Raw genomic sequence first — 27,249 nt, forward strand, 5'->3', positions numbered from 1 at the left:
TAAGTTATTGTCAACATTTGCAAACAAAGACAAAGTTCAGCAGAGTTTTTTTTATAGGTGGGAAAATGAATCCTTAGAAACAAAAACCTTTATTTCTACTTCGACTTTATTAAAAAATATTATCAACAAAATCATCAGAGAACACACACACACACACACACACACACACACACACACACACACACACACACACACACACACACACACACACACACACACACACACACACACACACACACACACACACACACACACACACACACACACACACACACACACACACACACACACACACACACACACACACACACACACACACACACACACACACACACACACACACACACAGAGTTTCGTTCCTAAACACGTTGCGTCCATGTTTGAATAATTGGAGGTGAAGTAGAAACGCCCTGATATCCAAAAATATACAATATTTATATAATTACACGCGGTGAAACTCGGCTCTGCACTCGTGTTCGGAAGGAAACTCTTCACTTTGGAAACTCTGACGCCCAAAGTGTGAACATTTACATTCAAAGCAAAGAGAGAAGCTACAAAAATAGACTGTCGGGCGTTTGACGCTCTGCGCGTTTCCTCCGACTCGTCTCCAAAACAAAACTCTGTGCACGTGGAACCCGTTGGTCCGGCCCCTCGCCCATCTTTCATACGATAATCCTCTTTATTCACACGTCCACAGACGAACGCGCTCTGCTAACGCTGTGCTTTCTTTGGGGTCAGAGGTCAAACGAGTCAGTCGCTCACATGCAGCGCACGAAGAATTCAAACACGCGTAAAAAAAGAAACTCAAAGACGCAAATAAGTCGCGTTCAGGGGAGAATTTTAAACGATAAACAATAAGACGGCGTTTTAATCCTGAAGTTTTAACCACAAACAAATAACGTGTACGTCATGTTCTGAGGAGCATCTGTGAGCAGAGCTTCATCATCACAGAGAACTTTTTATCTGGAATATAAACATAAAAAAAGCTGCAATCTGCACGTTTGTTATTGTTTTACGCGTCACGTTCAAACTCATTTCTGTCAGTTTGACATTTTCTTCAATTCCTGCTGTAAAATCCTCCTCCAGGGTCTTTGTCTGCACTTTAATCCTCAGTAACCATGGAGACAGTTTTTATTAAGGTAGAAATCCAGGAGAGATGCTAACAGCCGGACGTGGCTAACAGTGGTTAGCTCGGGGCAGCACGGTGAAGGCATTCAAAGGTCTTTTTTAACCACTAATGCTGCTGAAAATAACAGCAAACCTCTGCAGCAGCATGAGAAGAGTCCCTACACACACACACACACACACACACACACATGAGAAGAGTCCCTACACACACAACAAAGCACCAATGGGCTCCTTCCACTGTAATGGACTTTACTATGAGAGGAGCTGGTGCAGGGGCCAGTAGGTAAGTCTTTAAAACACTCTTTAATAAACTCTGGCTTCACTAACTACGCTGATGACGCTTTGTTGTGTGTGTAGGGACTCTTCTGTGTGTGTGTGTGTGTGTGTGTGTGTGTGTGTGTGTGTGTGTGTGTGTGTGTAGGGACTCTTCTCATGCTGCTGCAGAGGTTTGCTGTTATTTTCAGCAGCATTAGTGGTTAAAAAAGACCTTTGAATGCCTTCACCGTACTGCCCCGAGCTAACCACTGTTAGCCACGTCCGGCTGTTAGCATCTCTCCTGATTTCTACCTTAATAAAAACTGTCTCCATGGTTACTGAGGATTAAAGTGCAGACAAAGACCCTGGAGGATTTTACGCACAGATGTTTTTTAAAGTCGCAGTAAATTATTCATTTAACTGAAGAAAGAGTCGTTTTCACACGGGAGCAAACGCATTTAAACGTCTAAAACAGTGTTTCACCCTCGCCGCTGGTCTCAGAAGTCACCAGTTAATTTATTTTAATCATTAGACGTAAAATAATCCGATGAAAGTCTCAAAACAATAAAGCAAATGTGAGTTTTCTCTGTTCACGCGTGACCGACGTGTTTTAACTCCACTGATAAAGTTACTGACGGAAACGCGTCAGTGACAGACGCTCGCTCGCTGACGGAGGTTTAAGGCAGAAGTCGTTTCACTCACTGTTTCAGTTTTAAGACTCTCCCCTGAGGCGACACACACACACGTGAGGAATGGCGTTTCAGCGCTTTGCTGCGACCCGACGGCGCCTGAAACTGAAAAAACCTCCAGAATCAAGACGACAAACTTTTCTCCTCCTCCTCGGACACAAAACGACTTTTACTCGTCTTCGTTTGCTTTTTTCTGTGCATCAGAGTTCGATGATGCGGCGTCTCATTGGCCGACGATGAGCTGCCGCAGGTACGACTGCGTGAGGCCGCGCAGCTCCTCCAGCGTGTAGTCCTCGGGCATCGGCAGGCGGGCGATGTGCGGCGCCAGCTGGGCGAGCGGGATGGTGAGGGGGTCGGCGGCTGCGTCGCCCTGCTGAAGGCTCAGCACCACACGCAGGATGTTGGCCACACGCTTCGCCATTTCTGCAGGGGGGGGGGGGGGGTGAGGTGGTGAGGGGGGGGGGGGGGGGGCGCGGGGGGGACAAGGGCTCGGTTAGCAGGTTTTCGTTCACACCAAACAACAGCAGCTGATTTCACCCGAACGTCTGGTTTATGCGTCCCTTTTATTCACCACGATTCAACACAACGCACGTCCTGATCCACACTACGCTTCTCTCTAGACTCACAGACCAGAAAGGACGCTTCAGGGCGGGGCTACACGGCCACCTGTCAACCCCAGTTGCCGTGGATACACATGACCAAACCTCTTATTTTTGGGTGTTTTCTGTGTAAAAGTCTCAGGATTTTGTGTTTTCATCAAACTTCACTGCAAATAACTCCGTCAGTGTCTGTTTTACCTTGATAACAAAGAAAACGTTTGCTTCTAATTTAAGGAAAACTGCTGATTTTGAACGACTCTGTGTCACTGCAGAACATGCAGATCCAGGAATGAGTAAGTTTCCCTCTTTAGTGTTAAGTTAGTGCGGCGTCATCGAGCTGCAGGGAGGACGGCCTTCTGAAGTTAGCGTCGCCCTGGTTCCAAAAACAGCCACAGTAACAAAGCGTTTAAATGTCTTGAGCCTGAGTGAACCAGACTTTACTTCAGACACCCAGAAAACATCTGCAGTGACGAGTGAAAAACACGCGTCTGTGTTCAGAGTTCTGTCTTTGAGGAGAAGAGGAGCGACGTTTGAAACACTGACACTAAAGTTTCACAGGAGACGTTTGTGTCCGTGCCCAGAGAAGCTGCTGCCTGACCCTCACCGGAGTCTAACGTTCCTCGCTGGTTAAACAGCCGTGCTCTTACCTGATTGGGCGAGGCGGTCTCTGGCGGTGCTGCAGGGCAGGAGCTCGATTCTGCTGCACAGAGACGTCACGTCCGTGTGGAGACGCTCCAGCTCGTAACCGGCGTTTTCCATCTGACACAAAACAGACTTCAGTGACTTCAACTGCAGCGTTTTAATTTGCTACGGTGATCTGAGCTAATGTTTCAGGAAAGGGCTGAAAACTGTGACCAAGAGGAAGTTATATTTTAGTGAATAATAATAATAATATCTACGGCGAGAGCGTCGGTCGGCACCTGCTGAATGTCCTGCAGCGTCTTTATGACCCGGATGTAGTCCAGGTAGACCCTCCCCGCCGTGTCCCAGTCCTGGATGGTGGCGCTGTGTTCGGGCACCGCCAGCCCCTCCAGGAACTCCAGCAGGTAGTCGTGGTTGTCGTTGATGATGCAGTCTACGGGAGGACGGGAGGGACAAACTTATCTTTAGATGTTTAATCACTTTTAAGGCGCTTTTATTGAAAACACAGGACTTTCTAAAGAGGAATCATGGTTATTTTTCATATTCAGGGAGATTTTCAGCCTGATTTGGAAAATTCAAATAAATAAAACAATTATTTTCTCCCCGTCACTGTTTTCATTGAGTACGTTCAGAAACTGTGTTCCGGTGTAAACGGCGATCGGACCTGAGGCCAGGTGCTGGATGAGCAGCCGGTGACACTGGCTCCAGTAGCCGGCCCGGTACAGGTGCAGGGCCTCCTGGTGGCGGTCGGCGTCGCGGCGTGCTCTCGTGGCCTTGGCCTCGTGGATCCACTGCTCCGGGATCAGCAGCCTCTCCGTGAGGAAGCGCTCCCTCTGGACAGACTCGTCCGTCTCCTGCAGGGGGCAGTGGAGGGTCAGCATCTCCCGCACCGCGCGCTCCCGCTGACTGAAGACACAACACACACATCATAACTTTAGTGTTTGTGATCGAGCAGTGACACGATGACATCACGACGAAGCTGAACGTACGTGTGGTCGGGGATGTGCAGCAGGATGAAGATGGCCATGTGCCAGAGGCCGGCGCTCTCCAGCTGCGCGGCGTAACTGGCGTGGAGGAGTCCCTGCCGCGAGGTGCTGAGGTGGCTGTAGTGCAGCGCCTGCAGGACGCCCCACAGGTGCCAGCTCAGACGGTAATCCAGGCGCTCCCAGGTGACGGTCAGAGGGTCCAACAGCTGCTGCAGGCTGTAGTGTCTGCACACACACACACACACACACACACACACACACACACACACACACACACACACACACACACACACACACACACACACACACACACACACACACACACACACACACACACACACACACACACACACACACACACACACACACACACACACACACACACACACACACACACACACACACACACACACACACACACACACACACACACACACACACACACACACACACACACACACACACACACACACACACACACACACACACACACACACACACACACACACACACACACACACACACACACACACAGAAGACTGTAAGTTTAAGGCCTGAATCTAAAACGCTGTTCACGCTAAAACAAACCAGAGCCGATCTTTCTGTTCCCGGTTCATGTTCCTGTGACTTGTATCTGACGTCAGTGTGAGAGACACACACGCACCCATCGAATGTGTCGCGCTCACCTGTCGCTGTAGAGTTTGAGCAGGTGGAAGCAGAGGTCGTGCAGCGGTCGATTAGACTCCTCCTCCTCTTCCTCCATGTCCGGCTGCTCCGCCTCCAGGTACGGAGGCAGGGGGGCGCAGGCGTACTTGCCCCCCTCACAGGAGCCCTGCAGGACGGAAAGAACCGCGGTGATCAGGACGGTCACCGGAAAAACACAGTGCAGAGCGAGAGGCGGCCGCTCACCTGGAAGGCGGCTTCGTATCTGGCGAGGGCGTCGGCCACGGAGGCGGTCGGAGGCAACATGAACCAGAGGTGGACGGCCACGCAGCGCTTCCAGTCCAGCTCTGAGCACACGTTCACCACAGAGTCCGACGACTGCCACACCTGCAGGGACGGACGGCGTCAAAACACAGACTCAAGATGGAGACGCACAAGAAAAAGACCGTCTGTAGAAATCATTTCAAGAACAGGGACGTCGGGATCAACGGACCGTAGAGACCCGATGCTGTGAACGTAAACGCATGGAAGTGACAGTGACCCGGCGCCCAGGATGTAACCAGGATGTAACCCCAGGTCTGTGAGGAGTTAAAAATCGTGACGTCTCTGTTCAAGAAGCATTTTAACGACTTTTCTCAAAACTGTTTCAGGTAAAAAAAAAGAAACATTCAGATTCTTTTTGTTGGGACACAAATCAAACATGGCGTACGGGTTTTCCGGCGAGCAGCGTGAAGATGCGCAGCCGCTCTTCGGGCAGGAAGCTGTCGGTCTGCATGCGGTTCCAGTCTGCGACCTGAAGGGCGAGCAGGTCGCGGCTGAACTGGGAGCCCACGGCCTGAGACAGCAGCAGGGACAGACGGTGGTCACCTGGGGACAAACCGCCGTGTCAGCAGTGCACCGTTTCAAAACAACAGACGCTTTAAAGGACGGCGAGTGCTCACCTTCCTTCTGAGCCAGCCGACACGCCTCACTGATGCGGTTTCCCGTCAGGTAGCTGAAGATGGCGTCCGTGTGGCGACCCTTCCCGGCCAGCGCCACCTCCTCCTCCACCCGGCAGGAGGCTCCGCGAGACAGCCAGGCTGAGAAGGTGCGCCTCCTCTCCAGCTGCTGCTCGTACTCGCCGGGCTCCTCGCCATCCGGCTCCTGGTCGGCGGCGCCCAGTCGGCCCCACAACGCCTCACACAAGGTCCAGACCTCGGCCCAGGACGCCAGGAGCGCTGCGGGGGAGACACAACTCTAACTTCTCGAATCGTTTCTCAAACTTGGATTTGTGCGAACCTCACTTACGGTCTGCGTCTCCCTGCCGGTCGCTCAGCTCGGTGATCCACTCGGCGTACTCGTGCAGCGCCTCCACGCCGGGCTGCGGTCGGACCAGAGGGCAGGCGGAGGCGTCCGTGGTGTCGACGGTGCTGTGCTTCAGACAGATCTCCAGGGGGCGCTGCAGCACCGCCTGGCTCTCCTCCTGCACATCGATGCTCCTCCCGGCCGGAGGCTGCAGCCCCTCGAGCCGCTCCAGCTCCACCTTATAGGGACTCTCCGTCAGCCTGCACACGACACACCGGCCAGGGTTCAGCCTTTGACTCATTTTGACTCTTTTTTTAGTCATTTTGCATCGTCTTCAGTCTGATTTTGTGAGTTCAGTGTATCGTTACATTAACAAACGACTGATGATGATGATGACAGAGGTAGGTGTGTGTGTGTGTGTGTGTGTGTGTGTGTGTGTGTGTGTCTCTTACGGTTTGCTCCTGGCAGGTTTGGGCAGGAAGCTGAAGTCTGTTTTGGTCGGTTCCTGCTGGTCGAGCCGTGTGGCCGGCAGTGAGCTCAGCCGTTGGCCGCAGTGCGCCAGCGTCCAGCCGGGACCCCACCCCACCCGAAAGGAGCGACCCGTGAACAAGGCGGCGTCCATCAACAGGCTCCCCTGAAACACAACATCGTTCCTTCTGTTTGGAGGTTGTTGTTTGGTTAATTTTGTCATGTCGAGGTGAAACACAGCGAGTACCGACCTTCCCGTGAGTGACCGACTCCTTCAGGGCGACGGGGCCGCCCAGCCGCCGGACGCCAACCGTCCTCACCGAAGGCTCTGGAGCTCGGGGGGGCAGCAGGAAGGATGAGGGGCCCGGCCCGGCCCAGTGTAAGGACCGGGACGGTTCCACGGCAGCTGGAGACCCGCGGGGCAGAAGGGGAGGACGAGGAGAGTCTGACAGCTGAGGGAAGAGTCCAGAGGTGAAACGAGCCTGAAGAAGACCGCCCACTGCAGGGGGGGGGGGGGGGGAGAGAGAGAGAGAGAGAGAGAGAGAGAGAGAGAGAGAGAGAGAGAGAGAGAGAGAGAGAGAGACAGAGAGAGAGAGAGAGAGAGAGAGAGAGAGAGAGAGAGAGAGAGAGAGACAGAGAGAGAGAGAGAGACAGAGAGAGAGAGAGAGAGAGAGAGAGAGAGAGAGAGAGAGAGAGAGAGAGACAATAGTTATTTTGCATCTTTTTGTGGTGTTTTTTTTTAAAGAGGAAGTGGACGGAGGACTGGTCTCGTACCTGAGGGGCGGCTCTGAGCTCCCGGCAGGACGAGGCGAGGGGACGAGACGTCAGTGGAGACCTTCTTGGTCGCTGCCGGCTCCTGGAACATGTCGCTCTCTTCCTCGTCCTCGGCAAACAGAGACGCCTTCATGATCTGCCCACAGAAACACCAATGACTCACGTTATTCTGCCGTGGAGCGACGTACTTCCTGCGTGCAGGGCGAGGACGCCGGCTCTACCTGGAGGGTGTGCGGGTTGATCCCCATCGTGTGTCCCGACGCAGAGATGCCGTCGTGCTCCGGATAGATCAAACCTCCGAGCTTCACGCCTGTCGCCGTGTCCATATCCCCCGCCAGCAGGTCGCCGTCCTCCTCTCCTCCCAGCATGCTCTCTGTCGGAAGCTCTGGGTGATGTCGGCCATGTCGCTGTCCAACTCCAAAACGCCGCCTGGAAGATCCACGACGACGGTCGACTGAAGACACACACATGAAATACAACGTTCAGTCCAACAGGAGAACATCTGAGGCTTCATTTACATCTAGTTTTAGTGACTTTGTATCTTTCTGTGGTGGTTTTATCTGTTTTAAGTCGTTTGTTATTGAGGTTTAGTCTTTATTCAGATCCTGAAACACATGAAACACGTGTTTGCAGATAAAAGTATAAAAGAAAGACTGAGATAACTCAGGAGAGCTAAAGAGGTCCGCGTTCACTCAAGAGATGATAAAAACTTTACAGACCAAAGTTCAATCTTCATTCAAACTTTATTAGAGTTTCTTTCATTAATTGCAGAATATGTAAACGAGTACAGTTCAAACATCTGGAAACAAGTTAAAGTGTAAAATATTTCCTGCTAAAGAATCTTTACATGATATAAACTCTGATTATAGTTTCTGAGCTCATTCTAATAAAGAGCAGAGACAAACTTCAGCACATCATGAACGTCTGATCAGAAGACGACGTTCTTCCCTTTCATTAGTCTCAAACGTGTGTGTGTGTGTGTGTGTGTGTGTGTGTGTGTGTGTGTGTGTGTGTGTGTGTGTGTGTGTGTGTGTGTGTGTGTGTGTGTGTGTGTGTCGGTTAAAGTCGCTCTGAAGTCAGAACCGCAGCAGCCGACGACTCACATCCTCAGAAACAAAGCTGAGAGAGATTTGAGAGAGGATAAAAAAGTACTAACGATCGTTCCCTCCGTTAACAGATCAGCTGTTTGTCTCTAAAGTGTCGTCAGCGTTTCCCAAAGACCTCGTCCTCAAACGTCACACGCAGCACGTCCACAAAGGGTGGTGACCATGTTTAATGATGTGGACGCCATCTGTTTTTAGTCATTTTGCATCTTTTTGTGCTGGATTTGCAAACTTCTGCAGAATATCAGTGGATGTAAGAATGTCGGCTCAGGCGGAATCTCGTAGAGAGATATAGCGTCTGTATCGATCTATATCTGTGTTTTTAGGTGCATCTGTATCGGTCTATATCTGTGTTTTTAGGTGCATCTGTATCGGTCTATATCTGTGTTTTTATCTGTATCGGTCTATATCTGTGTTTTTAGGTGCATCTGTATCGGTCTATATCTGTGTTTTTATCTGTATCGGTCTATATCTGTGTTTTTAGGTGCATCTGTATCGGTCTATATCTGTGTTTTTAGGTGCATCTGTATCGGTCTATATCTGTGTTTTTAGGTGCGTCTGTATCGGTCTATATCTGTGTTTTTAGGTGCATCTGTATCGGTCTATATCTGTGTTTTTAGGTGCATCTGTATCGGTCTATATCTGTGTTTTTAGGTGCATCTGTATCGGTCTATATCAGTGTTTTTATCTGTATCGGTCTATATCTGTGTTTTTAGGTGCATCTGTATCGGTCTATATCTGTGTTTTTAGGTGCGTCTGTATCGGTCTATATCTGTGTTTTTAGGTGCATCTGTATCGGTCTATATCTGTGTTTTTAGGTGCATCTGTATCGGTCTATATCTGTGTTTTTAGGTGCATCTGTATCGGTCTATATCTGTGTTTTTAGGTGCGTCTGTATCGGTCTATATCTGTGTTTAGGTGCATCTGTATCGGTCTATATCAGTGTTTTTAGGTGCATCTGTATCGGTCTATATCAGTGTTTTTAGGTGCATCTGTATCGGTCTATATCTGTGTTTTTATCTGTATCGGTCTATATCTGTGTTTTTAGGTGCGCTGTGTTTTTAGTGCGTCTGTATCGGTCTATATCAGTGTTTTTAGGTGCATCTGTATCGGTCTATATCAGTGTTTTTAGGTGCATCTGTATCGGTCGTATATCAGTGTTTTTAGGTGCATCTGTATCGGTCTATATCAGTGTTTTTAGGTGCATCTGTATCGGTCTATATCTGTGTTTTTAGGTGCATCTGTATCGGTCTATATCAGTGTTTTTAGGTGCATCTGTATCGGTCTATATCTGTGTTTTTAGGTGCATCTGTATCGGTCTATATCAGTGTTTTTAGGTGCATCTGTATCGGTCTATATCAGTGTTTTTAGGTGCATCTGTATCGGTCTATATCTGTGTTTTTAGGTATCTGTATCGGTCTATATCAGTGTTTTTGATCTGTATCGGTCTATATCTGTGTTTTTAGGTGCATCTGTATCGGTCTATATCTGTGTTTTTAGGTGCATCTGTATCGGTCTATATCTGTGTTTTTATCTGTATCGGTCTATATCTGTGTTTTTAGGTGCATCTGTATCGGTCTATATCTGTGTTTTTAGGTGCATCTGTATCGGTCTATATCTGTGTTTTTAGGTGCGTCTGTATCGGTCTATATCTGTGTTTTTAGGTGCATCTGTATCGGTCTATATCTGTGTTTTTAGGTGCATCTGTATCGGTCTATATCTGTGTTTTTAGGTGCATCTGTATCGGTCTATATCAGTGTTTTTATCTGTATCGGTCTATATCTGTGTTTTTAGGTGCATCTGTATCGGTCTATATCTGTGTTTTTAGGTGCGTCTGTATCGGTCTATATCTGTGTTTTTAGGTGCATCTGTATCGGTCTATATCTGTGTTTTTAGGTGCATCTGTATCGGTCTATATCTGTGTTTTTAGGTGCATCTGTATCGGTCTATATCTGTGTTTTTAGGTGCGTCTGTATCGGTCTATATCTGTGTTTAGGTGCATCTGTATCGGTCTATATCAGTGTTTTTAGGTGCATCTGTATCGGTCTATATCAGTGTTTTTAGGTGCATCTGTATCGGTCTATATCTGTGTTTTTATCTGTATCGGTCTATATCTGTGTTTTTAGGTGCGTCTGTATCGGTCTATATCTGTGTTTTTAGGTGCGTCTGTATCGGTCTATATCAGTGTTTTTAGGTGCATCTGTATCGGTCTATATCAGTGTTTTTAGGTGCATCTGTATCGGTCTATATCAGTGTTTTTAGGTGCATCTGTATCGGTCTATATCAGTGTTTTTAGGTGCATCTGTATCGGTCTATATCTGTGTTTTTAGGTGCATCTGTATCGGTCTATATCAGTGTTTTTATCTGTATCGGTCTATATCTGTGTTTTTAGGTGCGTCTGTATTGGTCTATATCAGTGTTTTTATCTGTATCGGTCTATATCTGTGTTTTTAGGTGCATCTGTATCGGTCTATATCTGTGTTTTTATCTGTATCGGTCTATATCAGTGTTTTTATCTGTATCGGTCTATATCTGTGTTTTTAGGTGCATCTGTATCGGTCTATATCTGTGTTTTTAGGTGCGTCTGTATCGGTCTATATCTGTGTTTAGGTGCATCTGTATCGGTCTATATCAGTGTTTTTAGGTGCATCTGTATCGGTCTATATCAGTGTTTTTAGGTGCATCTGTATCGGTCTATATCTGTGTTTTTATCTGTATCGGTCTATATCTGTGTTTTTAGGTGCGTCTGTATCGGTCTATATCTGTGTTTTTAGGTGCGTCTGTATCGGTCTATATCAGTGTTTTTAGGTGCATCTGTATCGGTCTATATCAGTGTTTTTAGGTGCATCTGTATCGGTCTATATCTGTGTTTTTAGGTGCATCTGTATCGGTCTATATCAGTGTTTTTATCTGTATCGGTCTATATCTGTGTTTTTAGGTGCATCTGTATCGGTCTATATCTGTGTTTTTATCTGTATCGGTCTATATCAGTGTTTTTATCTGTATCGGTCTATATCTGTGTTTTTAGGTGCATCTGTATCGGTCTATATCTGTGTTTTAGGTGCATCTGTATCGGTCTATATCTGTGTTTTTAGGTGCGCCTGTATCGGCCTATATCTGTGTTTTTAGGTGCGTCTGTATCGGTCTATATCTGTGTTTTTAGGTGCATCTGTATCGGTCTATATCTGTGTTTTTAGGTGCGTCTGTATCGGTCTATATCTGTGTTTTTATCTGTATCGGTCTATATCTGTGTTTTAGGTGCGTCTGTATCAGTCTATATCTGTGTTTTTATCTGTATCGGTCTATATCTGTGTTTTTATCTGTATCGGTCTATATCTGTGTTTTTAGGTGCACCTGTATCGGTCTATATCTGTGTTTTTATCTGTATCGGTCTATATCTGTGTTTTTATCTGTATCGGTCTATATCTGTGTTTTTAGGTGCATCTGTATCGGTCTACATCTGTATTTTTATCTGTATCGGTCTATATCTGTGTTTTTAGGTGCATCTGTATCGGTCTATATCTGTGTTTTTAGGTGCATCTGTATCGGTCTATATCTGTGTTTTTAGGTGCATCTGTATCGGTCTATATCTGTGTTTTTAGGTGCATCTGTATCGGTCTATATCTGTGTTTTTATCTGTATCGGTCTATATCTGTGTTTTTAGGTGCGTCTGTATCGGTCTATATCTGTGTTTTTATCTGTATCGGTCTATATCTGTGTTTTTAGGTGCGTCTGTATCGGTCTATATCTGTGTTTTTAGGTGCGTCTGTATCGGTCTATATCTGTGTTTTTAGGTGCATCTGTATTGGTCTATATCTGTGTTTTTAGGTGCATCTGTATCGCTCTATATCCGTGTTTTTAGGTGCATCTGTATCGGTCTATATCTGTGTTTTTATCTGTATCGGTCTATATCTGTGTTTTTATCTGTATCGGTCTATATCTGTGTTTTTAGGTGCATCTGTATCGGTCTATATCTGTGTTTTTATCTGTATCGGTCTATATCTGTGTTTTTAGGTGCATCTGTATCGGTCTATATCTGTGTTTTTATCTGTATCGGTCTATATCTGTGTTTTTAGGTGCATCTGTATCGGTCTATATCTGTGTTTTTATCTGTATCGGTCTATATCTGTGTTTTTAGGTGCATCTGTATCGGTCTATATCTGTGTTTTTATCTGTATCGGTCTATATCTGTGTTTTTAGGTGCATCTGTATCGGTCTATATCTGTGTTTTTAGGAGCATCTGTATCGGTCTATATCTGTGTTTTTAGGTGCATCTGTATCGGTCTATATCTGTGTTTTTAGGTGCATCTGTATCGGTCTATATCTGTGTTTTTAGGAGCATCTGTATCGGTCTATATCTGTGTTTTTAGGTGCGTCTGTATCGGCCTATATCTGTGTTTTTAGGTGCATCTGTATCGGTCTATATCTGTGTTTTTATCTGTATCGGTCTATATCTGTGTTTTTAGGTGCATCTGTATCGGTCTATATCTGTGTTTTTAGGAGCATCTGTATCGGTCTATATCTGTGTTTTTAGGTGCATCTGTATCGGTCTATATCTGTGTTTTTAGGTGCGTCTGTATCGGTCTATATCTGTGTTTTTAGGTGCATCTGTATCGGTCTATATCTGTGTTTTTAGGTGCGTCTGTATCGGCCTATATCTGTGTTTTTAGGTGCATCTGTATCGGTCTATATCTGTGTTTTTAGGTGCATCTGTATCGGTCTATATCTGTGTTTTTAGGAGCATCTGTATCGGTCTATATCTGTGTTTTTAGATGCATCTGTATCGGTCTATATCTGTGTTTTTAGGTGCATCTGTATCGGTCTATATCTGTGTTTTTATCTGTATCGGTCTATATCTGTGTTTTTAGGTGCGTCTGTATCGGTCTATATCTGTGTTTTTAGGTGCATCTGTATCGGTCTATATCTGTGTTTTTAGGAGCATCTGTATCGGTCTATATCTGTGTTTTTAGGTGCATCTGTATCGGTCTATATCTGTGTTTTTATCTGTATCGGTCTATATCTGTGTTTTGATGCGTCCACAGGCAGCTCCGTGCTGCACCTGAATCGGCGGAGGCTGATTCAGGTGCAGCATCACCAAAAGCGTGACACCGATACCACGGTTTGAAACCAGAGCAAAACGGCACCAACGCACACTTCGGTCGGCTCTCGTTCGCCGTGACGACGTCGTGCTCTTTGACGACACTCTGACACCAAAGAGCTGTTAAAAACACTCTGGATCTTCTACGGTTGTGTTGAAAAACAGAAATCCTCTAGATACTTTAAATATTTCTCGTCACTTCAGCTCGTGCTGTAATAACGTTCTGTGGAGGGAACGACTCTCAGGACGAGTCGTCGACGGCCTGAAACGTGACCAGAGAGCAGCCGAGAGGTTTTCACGAGCTTAAATGTTCTCGGGTGTGTCAGTGAGGAGGGTGAGGGTGGTGGTGGTGAGGGTGAGGGTGAGGGTGGTGATGGTGAGGGTGGTGGGTGCGGATGGGCGCAGGCTGCTCTACCTGAGCCTGGGGCGCCACCTGCTGCTGGGAGGGGGGAAGTGACATCATTGTCTTCAGCTTCTTGGGGTCGGCTTTGAGCGGGACGTCCTCATCCTCGTCAGAGTCCTGGAGGCCATACTTGGAGAAGTGGGCCACCTGGGGGGGGGGGGGGGGGGGGGGGGAGGGAGAGAGAGAGAGAGAGAGAGAGAGAGAGAGAGAGAGAGAGAGAGAGATCAGTTCCAGCCACAAAATAACAGACGCTGCAAAACAATGTAATGGAAACTCCAAACTAATGTTTACACACAGATAAATAAAGAAATCCTCAGACTGACCTCGAACACCCAGGATCCGGTCTCAGTTCTGTACTCCAGGAATCGGGCTCCCTGTCTGCGCGACGCTTTCTCCAGACGGCCCTCGTAGTTCATCTCAGTGAGACGCTCAGGGCTCCGGATCTGAGTGCAGGCCGTCTTGTCGTTTGGCCAAACGCCGTCCAGAGTCACCTCCGCTCGCCTTTCGACCACAGACAAGACGACATAAGTGTCGGTCAACCATCATGAAACAGTTCACCACAGCTCCGTACGTCAGAGCTCCCGTCGCTCACCTGTTAAGCCCCTCCCCCTCCGGAGGCTTGTTTTTGTCGTCTGGGTACACGATGACCTCTTTGCGTCTGAAGTGGACGATCTCGTCGAGGTTCAGTCCCGCCACGTTCACCTCGCCGGGGAAGAAGATGGAGCCGTAGCCTGTGAGGGCCAATCAGAGCAGAGCGGTGAGACGCGGCGTTTACTTTCTGACACTTTCTATTCCATAGATTGACGAACAGAAAGTCATTTGAAGCTGGTTCTCGTGTCTTTGATGAATCTCCTGATAAACGACTTGTTGGCGGGCGTTACCTTTTCTGCCGACGGTGAAGTTTTCCACCACACACTCTCCGTTGTCGTCCACCATCTCAGCCAGATCCTCCATGGACGGGATGGTGTAATAACCCACACGGTTCAGGACGATGCCTGTAAACAGAAAGTGTATTTCTGACCGGAGGTTCTGCCGTCCTCTAAATGTTATTATGAACCGCAACGTGTCTCTGGTTCTTTGGGTCGGCACCACAGAGAACCGGTTCACGGCACCAAATTTCTACTGGTTCAGCTTTAGGTTCTCCTCCGACGCCTAAACTCTGACGGGTTGTAACTAAACCACAGCTTCGTGCACTGGAGCCCTGACACTCGAGTGCACGAGAAGAGAAACGGAAGAGAGTCACTCCTGAGAGGAAACAACAACAACAACACGGCGTTAAGAGACGTTAAGCCCAGTTCAGACCAGAGATTCACAACGAGTTGATTTGAAACTTGCAGCGTCATCATCTCCATAGCAACGCCTCTCTGTACTTCTGTTCTGACCTCCGACGTTTCAGGCTTTTGTATGTAGCTGGATGTAATTTGTAGCATTTTAAAATATAAATGAGGACAGAGACAGTGAGAAAGTCGCTACAGCAGCGTTTCCATAAAGATGAAAGAGAGAAAATACCGTTTTATTTCCCTGATTCACGGCTTTGTTCTGGATCATTCACTGTTTTGCTCGCTCGACCCTCTCTCGCCTTTATAACCAGCTGACCGTGCGTCAGTGACTTGACCAGCGGACTTTGCTCAGACTTCATTAGCTGTTGAAACAGGTGACGTGTGTTTCGTTCTAAAACGCAGTGATTATAGACACTGGTGAGGATTTCTAATCTCCCATCACTTTTGATTCAGAGAGCAGAGGGAAGTGATGGCGGAGGAGTTACACCGTGTCCCGACAGCAGGCGGGCGTCAGACTGTTGTCACATCAACGCTGCCAATTCATAACAAGAGTCTCTCTGTCCACGCTTATTCACAGAAAGTGTGAAACAAGCTGTAAAATATGTGCCTAAAAAACTGTGAATGCGCCGTGCACCAGTCGACTTTGCTGAGACTTAATTAGCTGCTGGAGATTTGAGGAGCTGAGTCTCAGGAGACGACATCAGCCGGTTTGAGTCCAGATGAGCCGGGTCAGTTCACACCGCTGCAACTTTCACCTGCTGCGCTCTAAAACAGTTCCGTTGTGAATCTTGGGTCTGAACCGGGCTTTACAGGCGTCTGTGACCTGACCTGCTGGGTGAGGGGACTGTTGAGACTCCTGCTGCTCCTCCTCTCTGTCCTCCTGCAGAGACTCGTCTCCCAGAGACGCCGACACGTCCTCGCTGCTCAGCTGAGGAAACAACACACAGCAGCTCAAGTCAGAAGCACAGAACACAAGAGTTAAAACACTCTTTACAGAGTCTGGTTCCTGCAGTTCCTCATTTGTGGGACTGAAACAAACTTTTAGTGTGAAAGGAAACGAGATATTGAAATGTTTAGTTGCGTGTGACCCACAGAGCCGTGGCCACTCACCTCCAGTCCGTTCCTGGACGCCTTGTGCATGTTGAGGTCGCTGATGGTGTCCTGCAGGCTGCTCTGGGTGCGGCCCTGCGGGATCGGCTTGGCGATGGGGTTGACGTAGAACTGGGTGACCTCCGGGTCGTCGTCGGCCCGGCTGCTGGGGCCCGGCATCATCATCATCTCCTCCTCCTCCATGTGACTGTGAGAAGGACGGGAGGGCACCGCAGCATTAAAACATCATCATACAACTAATCCCACAGTTAAAGACACTGATCTGAAGGAGTCCATCACGGAGCCGAACCGACCGGAGACCAGTACTTTCTGGTCTCCCGTCTGTTTAAATCCCGTCCACGCGTCTTTGTAGTCAGTTTGGTTTCATTAGTGTCACAGTTTTGTTCCTGGGCTTCTGGGTTTAAAGCCAAATCTAGTTTTCATACCTTCACATTCATACCTCTTGACATTCCTCAGAAGACATTGGAACTAAAGATGCACCGGTCCGAGTTATCCGCTCTAATATCGACTAATTAACTGGATCAGAGATCGGATGAATGAGGCCGATCCAGTCGTTTCTTTATTATTAATATCACACACAGCAACAGTTACAGCGATGTTGTCACTTCACTGCTATGTTTGCAGCACCAGGTAGGGTTTTATACTCCATTTAAAAATATCTGTTTGCACTTTATGGACACTTTGTTGTTTGTTAATAAATAATATTTAGTAAATTTACACCTGTGTTGTATTTGTTACCAAGATTACCGTATTTTCCCGACTACAAGTCTCCCTTTTTCTCGATGGTTTGTCTGGTCCTGCAACTTATATATTAACATATGTAATTACCCATGCTCATTATTCTCACAGAGACAGAGGGCGCTCTAGGCGTGTGTGCCAGTATCTGCTGCTGTTACTCCTGTAACACTGAAGATGATGAACGTGACGGAGCGGCAGAAAGAAAGTTTGGAGGGAGAGAAAAGTGGAGGATTCTCAAACTGCACTGGAGAAACTAAAAACAGCTAATCACGAGCGAAAAGCTCGAGGAACGAGTTCACTAACGGGCGCTTGAACAACGAGCTGCAGGGAGAGAGAGAGTCAGCGGTGACGTTACGTCTCCACGCACAGGTCGTTGCCATGGCGATGAATATAAATGACTTTATATTCGGATGACCTCTTGTTGTTACCACCTCATGCAACGCAACCGCCTCTCTATCAGAGCACGGACCCAAAAAATGCGACTTATACTTCTTCATTTTGCTTTTTTTAGCTGGTGTGACTGAAAAGACGATCTATTAAAGACGCCCTGAGGTGAGACTATCTCACCCCGTGTCCCCACATTAACGCTAGTCCCGTCTGAACAGGGCTTTAGTGAGGATGGAGTAGTAGTTCGGTGTTCAGACCTGTGTCCGTTCTGCGGATACTCTGGAGGTGAAGCGAGGTCGTCGGCCTCTTTGCTGATCGGACTGTTGTACTGACTGCTGTTCAGGTTCTTCAGCACCAGTTTCTTGATGCTCTTCCTGTGAATCACACACACACACACACACACACACACACACACACACACACACACACACACACACACACACACACACACACACACACACACACACACACACACACACACACACACACACACACACACACACACACACACACACACACACACACACACACACACACACACACACACACACACACACACACACACACACACACACACACACACACACACACACACACACACACACACACACACACACACACACACACACACACACACACACACACACACACACACACACACACACACACACACACAGTCTCGTTTAAACCTTTGTTGGTCAGTTAACACCAGATCTCACACTCAAACATCTTCAGACCCCGTTGCCGCGGTGATCAGGTGGGTACCTGGGTATGAAGGCGCCGTGGTGAGTGACGGCTCGTCGTCGTCCAGACCGTCGAAGAGCTGCGACTTGGAGGCCCCCGATGACGTCAGCGCCTTGGGGCGGACTCTGGTCGCAGGGCGAGGGGTCAGCTTGTAGTGAGTGGGCGTGGTCAGAGCCTTCTGGGCCGTTGGATTGGTTGGTTTCAGACGCTGTCAGAACACAGAGACGGTTTTGCTTTATTCATCTTTAATCAGAGCGTTGACACTTTATTTGCCCTGATTGAATAAAAAGCGTTTTAAACTAAACCTGGAATCAAACGATGTGAGGAATGTGAAGAAGACCAGTCAGAACAAAAACACTGCTAATAAGGTCGGTAATGAGGTGGGTATGTGTCACTCTCACCTCCTCTTTCTTCTTGGGGTCTGACAGCGGGTTTCTGAACAGCGGCGAGTCTCCGTACGGCGAGTACGCCAGAACGCTGAGCTGCTGCTGGAGCATGGCCTGCTGGGCGGCCGCCCCGTTCGGATCTGTGAGCGCTGGAGGAGAAGAATAAAAACTAATCATGAGGCTGGGAGGGAGGGAGGTTAATGCACCACATGCACGAGGAGTGGGACGATGTATATATTAACACTGGGGGGCTCCATCGACTCACCGACGGGCTGCTGTGGCGCTCCGAAGCCCAGGGTGCTGGCTCCACTGTTGAATCCGGTGGTTCCAAATGTTCCCATCGTTCCCAGTGTGGTGCCCAGTTTGCCCTGGTTGTTCCCAAACAGAGACGCCTGTCCCGTGCCCACTGCTGAACACAGAACGGTTTATTATTCTACATGTGTGCGGGGCGTCTCTCAGGTTAGACACTTCACAGATAAGTTATAGACCACGGATTCAAACAATGGAACAGAGTTTTTCCTGTTTAACGTATTTGAACTTTTTCAAAGATGTAAACAAACAGTCCTGGTTAATTCCTGTTGCAGTGAATGTGATTGACACCAGGGGCCTCACTCTATTAAAGCCTTCGCAGCGCGAATAGTGAACCGCTACTCGAATAGTGACGTCAACAATGAGTACTGGAGTACTCAGGTAACCGTGCCCATCCCCGGTGTGTTCCTCTGTGTGTTCAGTAGTTGACCCTTCCTGACGCGTCGGATCCTTTGGTGCCATGTGTTTTATTCTGTGGATCGAATGGTGTCTGGAGCACTGGGATAATAAAGTTGATTTTTATCTGAATCCTCCAGTACCTGCTCCGAAGCTGGTTCCCAGTGCGGTCCCCAGTCCTCCGGTGGCCGCCTTGTTCCCAAACAGACTCCCCGCAGCAGGGTTTGCACCAAAACCTGCACCAGGCAAAAAACAAAACACAATAATGCAAGTTATTGATGAACCACTGATTTACAACAGAAGCATGTTTCTGGCGTCCACAGGGATGGATTTAAGTCAATACGTCACTCATCTCCACCCTGAACTCTGGCGGACTCACCAAAGGTGGAGGTGTTGGTTCCAGTCCCCAACGTGAGCGCGGGCTTGTTGCCAAACAGCCCGGTGCCGGTGCCAAAGGACGGCGCGCTGGTGGTGGTGGTGCCGAACCCAGCAGTCTTATTACCGAATAGACTCGGCTGTAACAGACAACACACACAGACACATGACTCTTCACTTTAGTAAAGGATTAACCTGAAAACTCTGCTCCTCACATTCAGACACATCAGAGCCAAAAAGAGGCATTTTACTCCAGGGCCCGTCCACGCCAGGACCCCTTTCCTTGTATCCGCACAACTTTAGTGTTGTTTTGGTCGACTGTCCACACGCAGCCGGCGTTATCAAAGCACCAATGGGCTCCTTCCACTGTAATGGACTTTACTATGAGAGGAGCTGGTACAGGGGCCAGTAGGTAAGTCTTTAAAACACTCTTTAATAAACTCTGGCTTCACTAACTACACTGATGACGCTTTGTTGTGTGTGTAGGGACTCTTCTCATGCTGCTGCAGAGGTTTGCTGTTATTTTCAGCAGCATTAGTGGTTAAGAAAGACCTTTGAATGCCTTCACCGTGCTGCCCCGAGCTAACCACTGTTAGCCACGTCCAGTTGTTAGCCAGATTTAACCGTTAAAAAACTGTCTCCATGATTATTTGATGATTAAAGTGCAGAAAAAGACCCTGGAGGAGGAGTTTACAGCAGAATGGCACTTTAAAGTAACTCTGTGTGCTATAAAGAGCTGTTAAAGTCTCTGTTGTCTGTGTCTGGTTCGTACCTGTGTGCCTACGTTTCCAAATCCAGTGTTGGTTTGGCCGAACAGCCCAGCGCCCGTCCCAAAGCCAGTGGCGGCGCTCGTCTGAGCTGTGCCGAACAATCCTCCCGCCTGAGGCGCTGCCGTGTTCCCAAACAAGCCCTGAATCACAGGAGAGGACAGGGGGAAAACATCCTCAAGACCGGTGTTTAAAGAAATTATTTCCATTAAGCAATCAAAAACAAAAAGGAAGAGTGAGATCATCACAGTTTAATTGTGATAATTCACCTCTGTTACGTTATGTTTTACTCATATTGGTGCTGTTTTTTTAGCAGATTCAAACTGCACAGTAGAAAACATGGCATCCATAAAAACATAATCTAAGGCTGTGAACTAACGACATATATTGTAGGTTTTTTAGGCTTTTATACGACGCAGAGACACAAAAAGATCCTCACGATGCTGCTGGTGTTGGCCTGTCCCATGGTGTTGGTGTTGCCGAAGGAGAAGCCGGTGCTCTGTGTGGTGGTGGCCTGACCGAAGGGCTTGAAGAGGCTGCTGGCTGGTTGCTGCGGCTGCTGTCCGAACAGACCGCCCGCGGCCGCACCGAAGCCACCGGCAGCCGCTGGAGAGACGACAAATACACAATGTGTTGATTCACCAACTCAGGTTAAAAAGATTTCTACGACAAACTGATCTGAGCGGACTCTGGATCAGATCAACATCAACACGTGATGAGACGACTTACGCGCTGCTCCAAACGTGCTCTTGTTCTGTCCGAAGGAGAAGTTGGTGTTGGGGGCAGAGGCGCCGAACAGGCCGGTGGCGGCGCTGGACGTTGCCGTGGGTGCACCGAACAGACCGCCCGTCCCCGGAGCCATCGGGTTGGTGGGGCCCTTCCTGCCGGCCTGGTAGTCCTCTAGCCTCAGCTCCTGCATGGAGACGCGTCAGAGGAACAGAGAGAACACGACAAAGATCAGGCCAGACTCTAAAAAATCTTTACAACTGTGGAAACATCTCAACGTTTACCACAAGCCTCTGCACCGTGAAACTGATTCCACTTAAATCAATGTCAACCAAATCCTTAGGTTCACACTGTTGGCAGACCGAACACAGAACCTGTCTCTTCTTGCTGCCTGAGCGCTTTCTGAATGTTTCTTGGCTGAAATTCCACATTTACAATTTCATGTGTTTGAGATTTTCTTTTGCATCACGACCAGTTTCTCTTTTGTGTTTAGGTTTTTCAGACGTAATCATCATCATCCAGATCTTAACTCCAAAACATCAAACACGTGTGAAATAATCAGGGCGACTGCGAACTGTTCAAGAGGAAGATCAGATCTGTGAACCGATCACATGACCACATAACTACGAACAGGTACAGTCGAGGAGCCGGAGCAGCAGTGAATCTGGGTGACACCGGCCTGAGACCCAGGAGACACACACTCACCTCCAGGGACTTGTTTTCGTACTCCTTCATGGCTGTGATGCACTGGTGCTTGGTGTTGATGCTCGTGGTCACACCCGCTTTCACCATTGTGTCACTTCCTGTTGGAGGCTGAAGGGAGGGAAATGTGTCATAATGTAGAAATGTTTTTGTTCCAGGGTCAAAATGCTTATTTTCTCCATCACTTGACCTTTTGTTCACGTGCTGCATACGAAGTACTCACGTTGAATTTCACGGTGGTTCCCGGCTGCTGTTGCTGCTGCTGCTGCGCAGCGTTGAACCCCGAACCTCCAAACAGGGAGGCGACACCACCTCCCCCGAAAGGGTTGGAGGTGGTGTTGGTGGACCCGAAGAGCCCGCCACTGCTGGTGCTGGTCCCAAAGCCTGGAGGACACGATGGGAGGGAGACTTCTTCAGAGGGTTCAGGTGTTTCATAAGATAAACGAATCAAAACGACAGTGGGACTGAGCGGTGTGCAAACACAACTGGAGCACTGGGTTATTGAGATCTGACCTTTTGTGTTAGTGGAAACTTTACAGAGACAGAAATGACAAACATGAAGAATGACAATACTGCATTTTTAGCATTAAGGTCTTTGAACACAGTCAAAATGACTAAAATAAATACGTCCTCACGTCGTGTTAATCATGCTCTTGTTCTTCTAAGTCTCTGCTCTTCTCAGTTTGTGATGCACCAAACTGTTCCTTCCAGTTCAGAACTGTGGTTAAACTTAATACCAATCGGCTGTTTTTGTCCCTACTGGCTGGATTCAGACGCACTTTATCGTGACTGATCTACTCTGAGGAAATAAAAGAAGATGACCCATAAAAAGCTTCTCACTTCCAAACGAGGTGGGCTTGTTGGCTCCGAAAGCATTGTTGGGCTGGGAGAAGAGTCCGCCGGTGGTGCCTGTGCCGGTGCTGCCAAACAGACTGGTGGAGGTGCCGGTTGCTGCACCAAAACCGAAGCCGGTGCTGGTGGAGGAAGTGGCCGGCTGGCTGAAGGTGCTGGACCCAAACAGACCACCTGCAGGACAGAGACGAGGAAGGGTCAGTGCTGAGTCTTTACTCCTGTGTATCTCTAACAGCTACCTTCTTTTCTACACTGATGCATGGGTAAGACGGATAATGATGAGTCAGTCTGCAGGCAGACGTCGTCTCAGCAGGTTAAACCCTTTATTTCCCCAGACAGGAAGTGCTCGCCCAGACAGTGAACAGCCAAACAATGCAAACATCCGACTGCTGTTTTTCTAAGAAGAGCAAATGAGACAAGAGCTGACGAACCAGGTTTAGTCTGTGTGGCACCGAACAGTCCTCCAGTGTTGGCGGTGGCCCCGAACGCAGATGTCCCAAAGCCTCCCGTCGTCCCAAAACCCGTGTCTGCAGTTCATGTGAGGAGAGGACGATATGACAGACTGATGCTTCCAATCACCGGCTGCAACTTCACCAGGAAAACTAAACGCTGTCAGGCTGCACTGCTCAAAAGAATCTCCAGGTTTAGTCTGCTCTCATGGTGCGGATGCTTTAATATTATATACTGAGTCTGACTTAATAACAGTATCCTGTGGTAAAACCTTAAAGCGTACTTCAGGTGTAAGATCATCCTCCAGGGTCTTTCTCTGCACTTTAATCCTCAGTAACCATGGAGACAGTTTTTATTAAGGTAGAAATCCAGGAGAGATGCTAACAGCCGGACGTGGCTAACAGTGGTTAGCTCGGGGCTGCACGGTGAAGGCATTCAAAGGTCTTTTTTAACCACTAGTGCTGCTGAAAATAACAGCAAACCTCTGCAGCAGCATGAGAAGAGTCCCTACACACACACACACACACACATGAGAAGAGTCCCCACACACACACACACACACACACACACACACACACACACACACACACACACACACACACACACACACACACACACACACACACACACACACACACACACACACACACACACACACACACACACACACACACACACACACACACACACACCCCAATGGGCTCTTTCCTTTGGTTTTGATGTGGAAAAGTCTGGAAATGTTTCGAAAGTGCTTGAATGTGACTTTAGTTCAAGCTGCAGAAACCCCGCGTACATTCAAACACTTTCTTTGGTCCCATTTGGATCCATTAACTGATTTAATGTTATTTTTGTTTCTTTAATATAATATGAAGTCATTTAGTTTTTAGTTTTCATCAGAAAAAAAGTTTTCAGCCTCTGAAACCTGGAAATCTCTGATTTTCTCTGTTTGATTTCACATTCAACTGAATATTTTTAAAATTTAAAGAGATTTTTCACCACGTTCGGACATTTTATAAGAAACTACACAAACATCTCTAATATCTGATGATGAAAATAATTAATTATCTACGACATTTGTGATGTCATTAGGTCACTTTAAGCTGATTTTGTGGGGACAGGTATTCTTCCCCAGTTGGTAAGTCTTTAAAACACTCTTTAATAAACTCTGGCTTCACTAACTACGCTGATGACGCTTTGTTGTGTGTGTAGGGACTCTTCTCACGTGTGTGTGTGTGTGTGTGTGTGTGTGTGTGTGTGTAGGGACTCTTCTCATGCTGCTGCAGAGGTTTGCTGTTATTTTCAGCAGCATTAGTGGTTAAAAAAGACCTTTGAATGCCTTCACCGTGCTGCCCCGAGCTAACCACTGTTAGCCACGTCCGGCTGTTAGCATCTCTCCTGATTTCTACCTTAATAAAAACTGGTCTCCATGGTTACTGAGGATTAAAGTGCAGAAAAAGGAGGAACCTAAGTTTGAATCCCAGAGTTTAAAGATTCCCTCCGAACATGAATTAAGACGTAAACTCTGCTTGGAACAATAATGTGTCTGTTTTTTCCGCATTGAAATCCTGAAAAAGACGTCTTCTACTTCTGCCTCATTCAAAATATCAGAATGTGTTACGTTGCTAATTCACGTGTCCCCTTCCCTGTAACATCCTTGTCTCTGTGTAAATGCACTGGCTGTGATGTCAGACCACGTTTGTACGCACGCTGCTTTAAATCTGATTTCCAATAAATGTGAAAACAACGTCCTCGTGTCAAACTGCACCGTGAAGCTCAAACATCCACCACAAGAAGAGAAACACAGGTGTGAGTGAAATCCAGAAAGAGAAGAAACACTTTACTTTGCTGTCCAAAGGTCGATGCCGTGCCGAATCCCCCCGTCCCTCCGCCGAACGGAGTCCCAAATGACTTGTTGAACATCTTGCCCTGCTAGCAGGACCGCATAAGTCTTCTGCAGGGACACACACACAAAGAGTTACTGCATGAACTTTTTAAACAAAATCATACAGCAACTGTTGCAAACTGGGAGAAAATCAGGAAAAAAGGAAACAGTAGAGCTGAGTTTGTTTTATTATACCGTTTTTAGTCGTTTTGCACATTTTTGTGTCTGTTTCTAGTCGTTTTGTATCTTTTTGCGTCTGTTTTCAGTCGTTTTGTCACATTTTAGTGGTGTTTTGTGTCTGTTTTTAGTCGTTTTGTCACATTTTTGTGGTGTTTTGCGTCTGTTTTTAGTCGTTTTGTCACGAGAATAAGTTTGGGATGATTTGAGTTTGAAAAAAATCGGCAGAAAGTTTAAAGTGTCGACTGTGAACTCGAAGTGTTCGACCACAGCAGCAGGACACAGATGCTTCAGCTTCTGAGCTGAAAGCAGCTCGTTGTTAACGCCACTTCACCGAGCGCCGCTGCTCCGCTTTAAGGAGGGCGGTTGCCGTAGTGACGGAGATGTTGGAAACAGGAAGTGAATGCGTAGCTGTCCTGGTGAACGCCTCCATGTTTAGTTTTTCATGTAAAACAGAACGTCACCTCCCTGTTCACTCTGTAGAGTTTGGTTTGTTGTTACGTGAAATATATAAATAAATATCTCTGATTCATTCATAAATTCATCTGTTTGTCTTTAAACCTGTTTGAGAAAACACACGTGCGTCACAGAGAATGTATTTAACAGTTTGAATTGTTTCAATAGTAAAAGTATTCATGGTAAAGTGCATTTCCTTCAACACACACACACACACACACACACATACACCTGTTAGGCTACCACACGAAACAGGCCGACCCCAGACATAAATAAAGCTAATTATAATACATTTTTATGCAGAATTATAAAGGTTTTTACTTGATTAATCGGTAGAATACTCGATTACAAAAATGTTCGATAGCTGCAGCTGTAGTTCTCATCATTCGTGTGTCAAATACTCTTCGGAAATCACCACATCAGGGTGAATATTCTGCCATTTTCAGGTTTTTGGTGTTCTCTATATTTCCCACAGGACGTGAAGGCCCCATGAGAGGTGTTCAGTGCAGGTGGGAAGTTACAGAACACGTAAACACACGCTGCTGGACTCCACTTTGAACCTAAAGGGCCCGTCGGACCCCCTCTCCCCTGGGGGGGTATCGGACCCCCTGGCTCCACGTGCAGCACACCGGACTGTGTGGTCACCTTGTGCCGTTACCGTGAATCCAAATCACAACATTAACGTCAGTCCCAGCCGGTTGAGTCGAAACTAGTCGAAAACCAAGCGAGTCCGAGCCGGACCGGACCAGTTATTAACCGCAAACCAACCCACGGCGGCTAACGCTCATAGCAGCTAACGCGTTAGCTTCGTTAATCACCCGCACCGAGCTAAGCTATCTACACCCCAGCTCCTCCGCAGTAACGGGAGCTTCTTACCTTTGATATCCGTGTAAACTCACGCCACTAACGGACGTTTACCGGGCTGCGGCGCGGACAGTTGTCAGTTAGAAGTTACGTGCGTCAAGCTAACGTTAGCTAACACAGCTAGCCCCGCTACGTAAACGTTAGCACAACAAAAGCGAGGCAGACAAAGAAAAACGGTAACTTTCAGGGACATTTACCGTCCCCGGTGTAGTTGTGGGTGCTCGGCGCCGTGTCCGCCGCCCTCCTGCGGTGTGAAAGCGTCCGAATCCAAACTGTTGAGCGGTAAAAAGTGCGTTTAGCTGAACATCGGTGTTAGCCGGATAGCTTCGTCAGCGAGGAGGGAAAACCGTCGACCAGCAACCGTCACTGCGTACGTTCTTACGTCCTCACGTCTGACGTCATGACGCTGACGTCGCAGCCTGCTGTGCAAACCAAAACAAACCCAAACAGAAGATTAATGTGGATTTATTAGTTCTTTAAGAGCTTTATTCTCCAAATCTCGACCACACTTTGATCTATTTCGAGTCTGTCCAAATTATTAATAATTATTAATAAT

General features: G+C 47.6%; 1 protein-coding gene across 1 annotated transcript; it reads right to left on the reverse strand.

The window, feature by feature from the left end:
• Nucleotides 1-287: 287 nt before the first annotated feature.
• On the reverse strand, nt 288-27,034 carry nup98 (nucleoporin 98 and 96 precursor). The gene is given in 37 exon segments (XM_083926693.1): nt 288-2,495; nt 3,319-3,430; nt 3,592-3,746; nt 3,978-4,219; nt 4,303-4,524; nt 4,986-5,131; nt 5,209-5,349; nt 5,672-5,829; nt 5,904-6,179; nt 6,250-6,506; nt 6,699-6,880; nt 6,966-7,213; nt 7,489-7,624; nt 7,710-7,873; nt 7,876-7,942; nt 14,105-14,239; nt 14,416-14,593; nt 14,685-14,823; nt 14,974-15,087; nt 16,201-16,300; nt 16,483-16,669; nt 17,865-17,981; nt 18,373-18,391; nt 18,394-18,559; nt 18,753-18,886; nt 19,003-19,143; nt 19,586-19,678; nt 19,822-19,957; nt 20,590-20,727; nt 21,024-21,190; nt 21,314-21,497; nt 22,016-22,123; nt 22,236-22,396; nt 22,853-23,038; nt 23,296-23,391; nt 25,156-25,265; nt 26,891-27,034. Coding segments are annotated over 36 exon segments (5,484 nt in total). The 5' UTR covers nt 25,235-25,265; nt 26,891-27,034; the 3' UTR covers nt 288-2,295.
• Between the last annotated feature and the right edge of the window lie 215 nt (nt 27,035-27,249).

Source organism: Echiichthys vipera (genome assembly GCF_963691815.1).
Source record: "Echiichthys vipera genome assembly, chromosome: 14".
NCBI classification, from domain to species: domain Eukaryota; kingdom Metazoa; phylum Chordata; class Actinopteri; order Perciformes; family Trachinidae; genus Echiichthys; species Echiichthys vipera.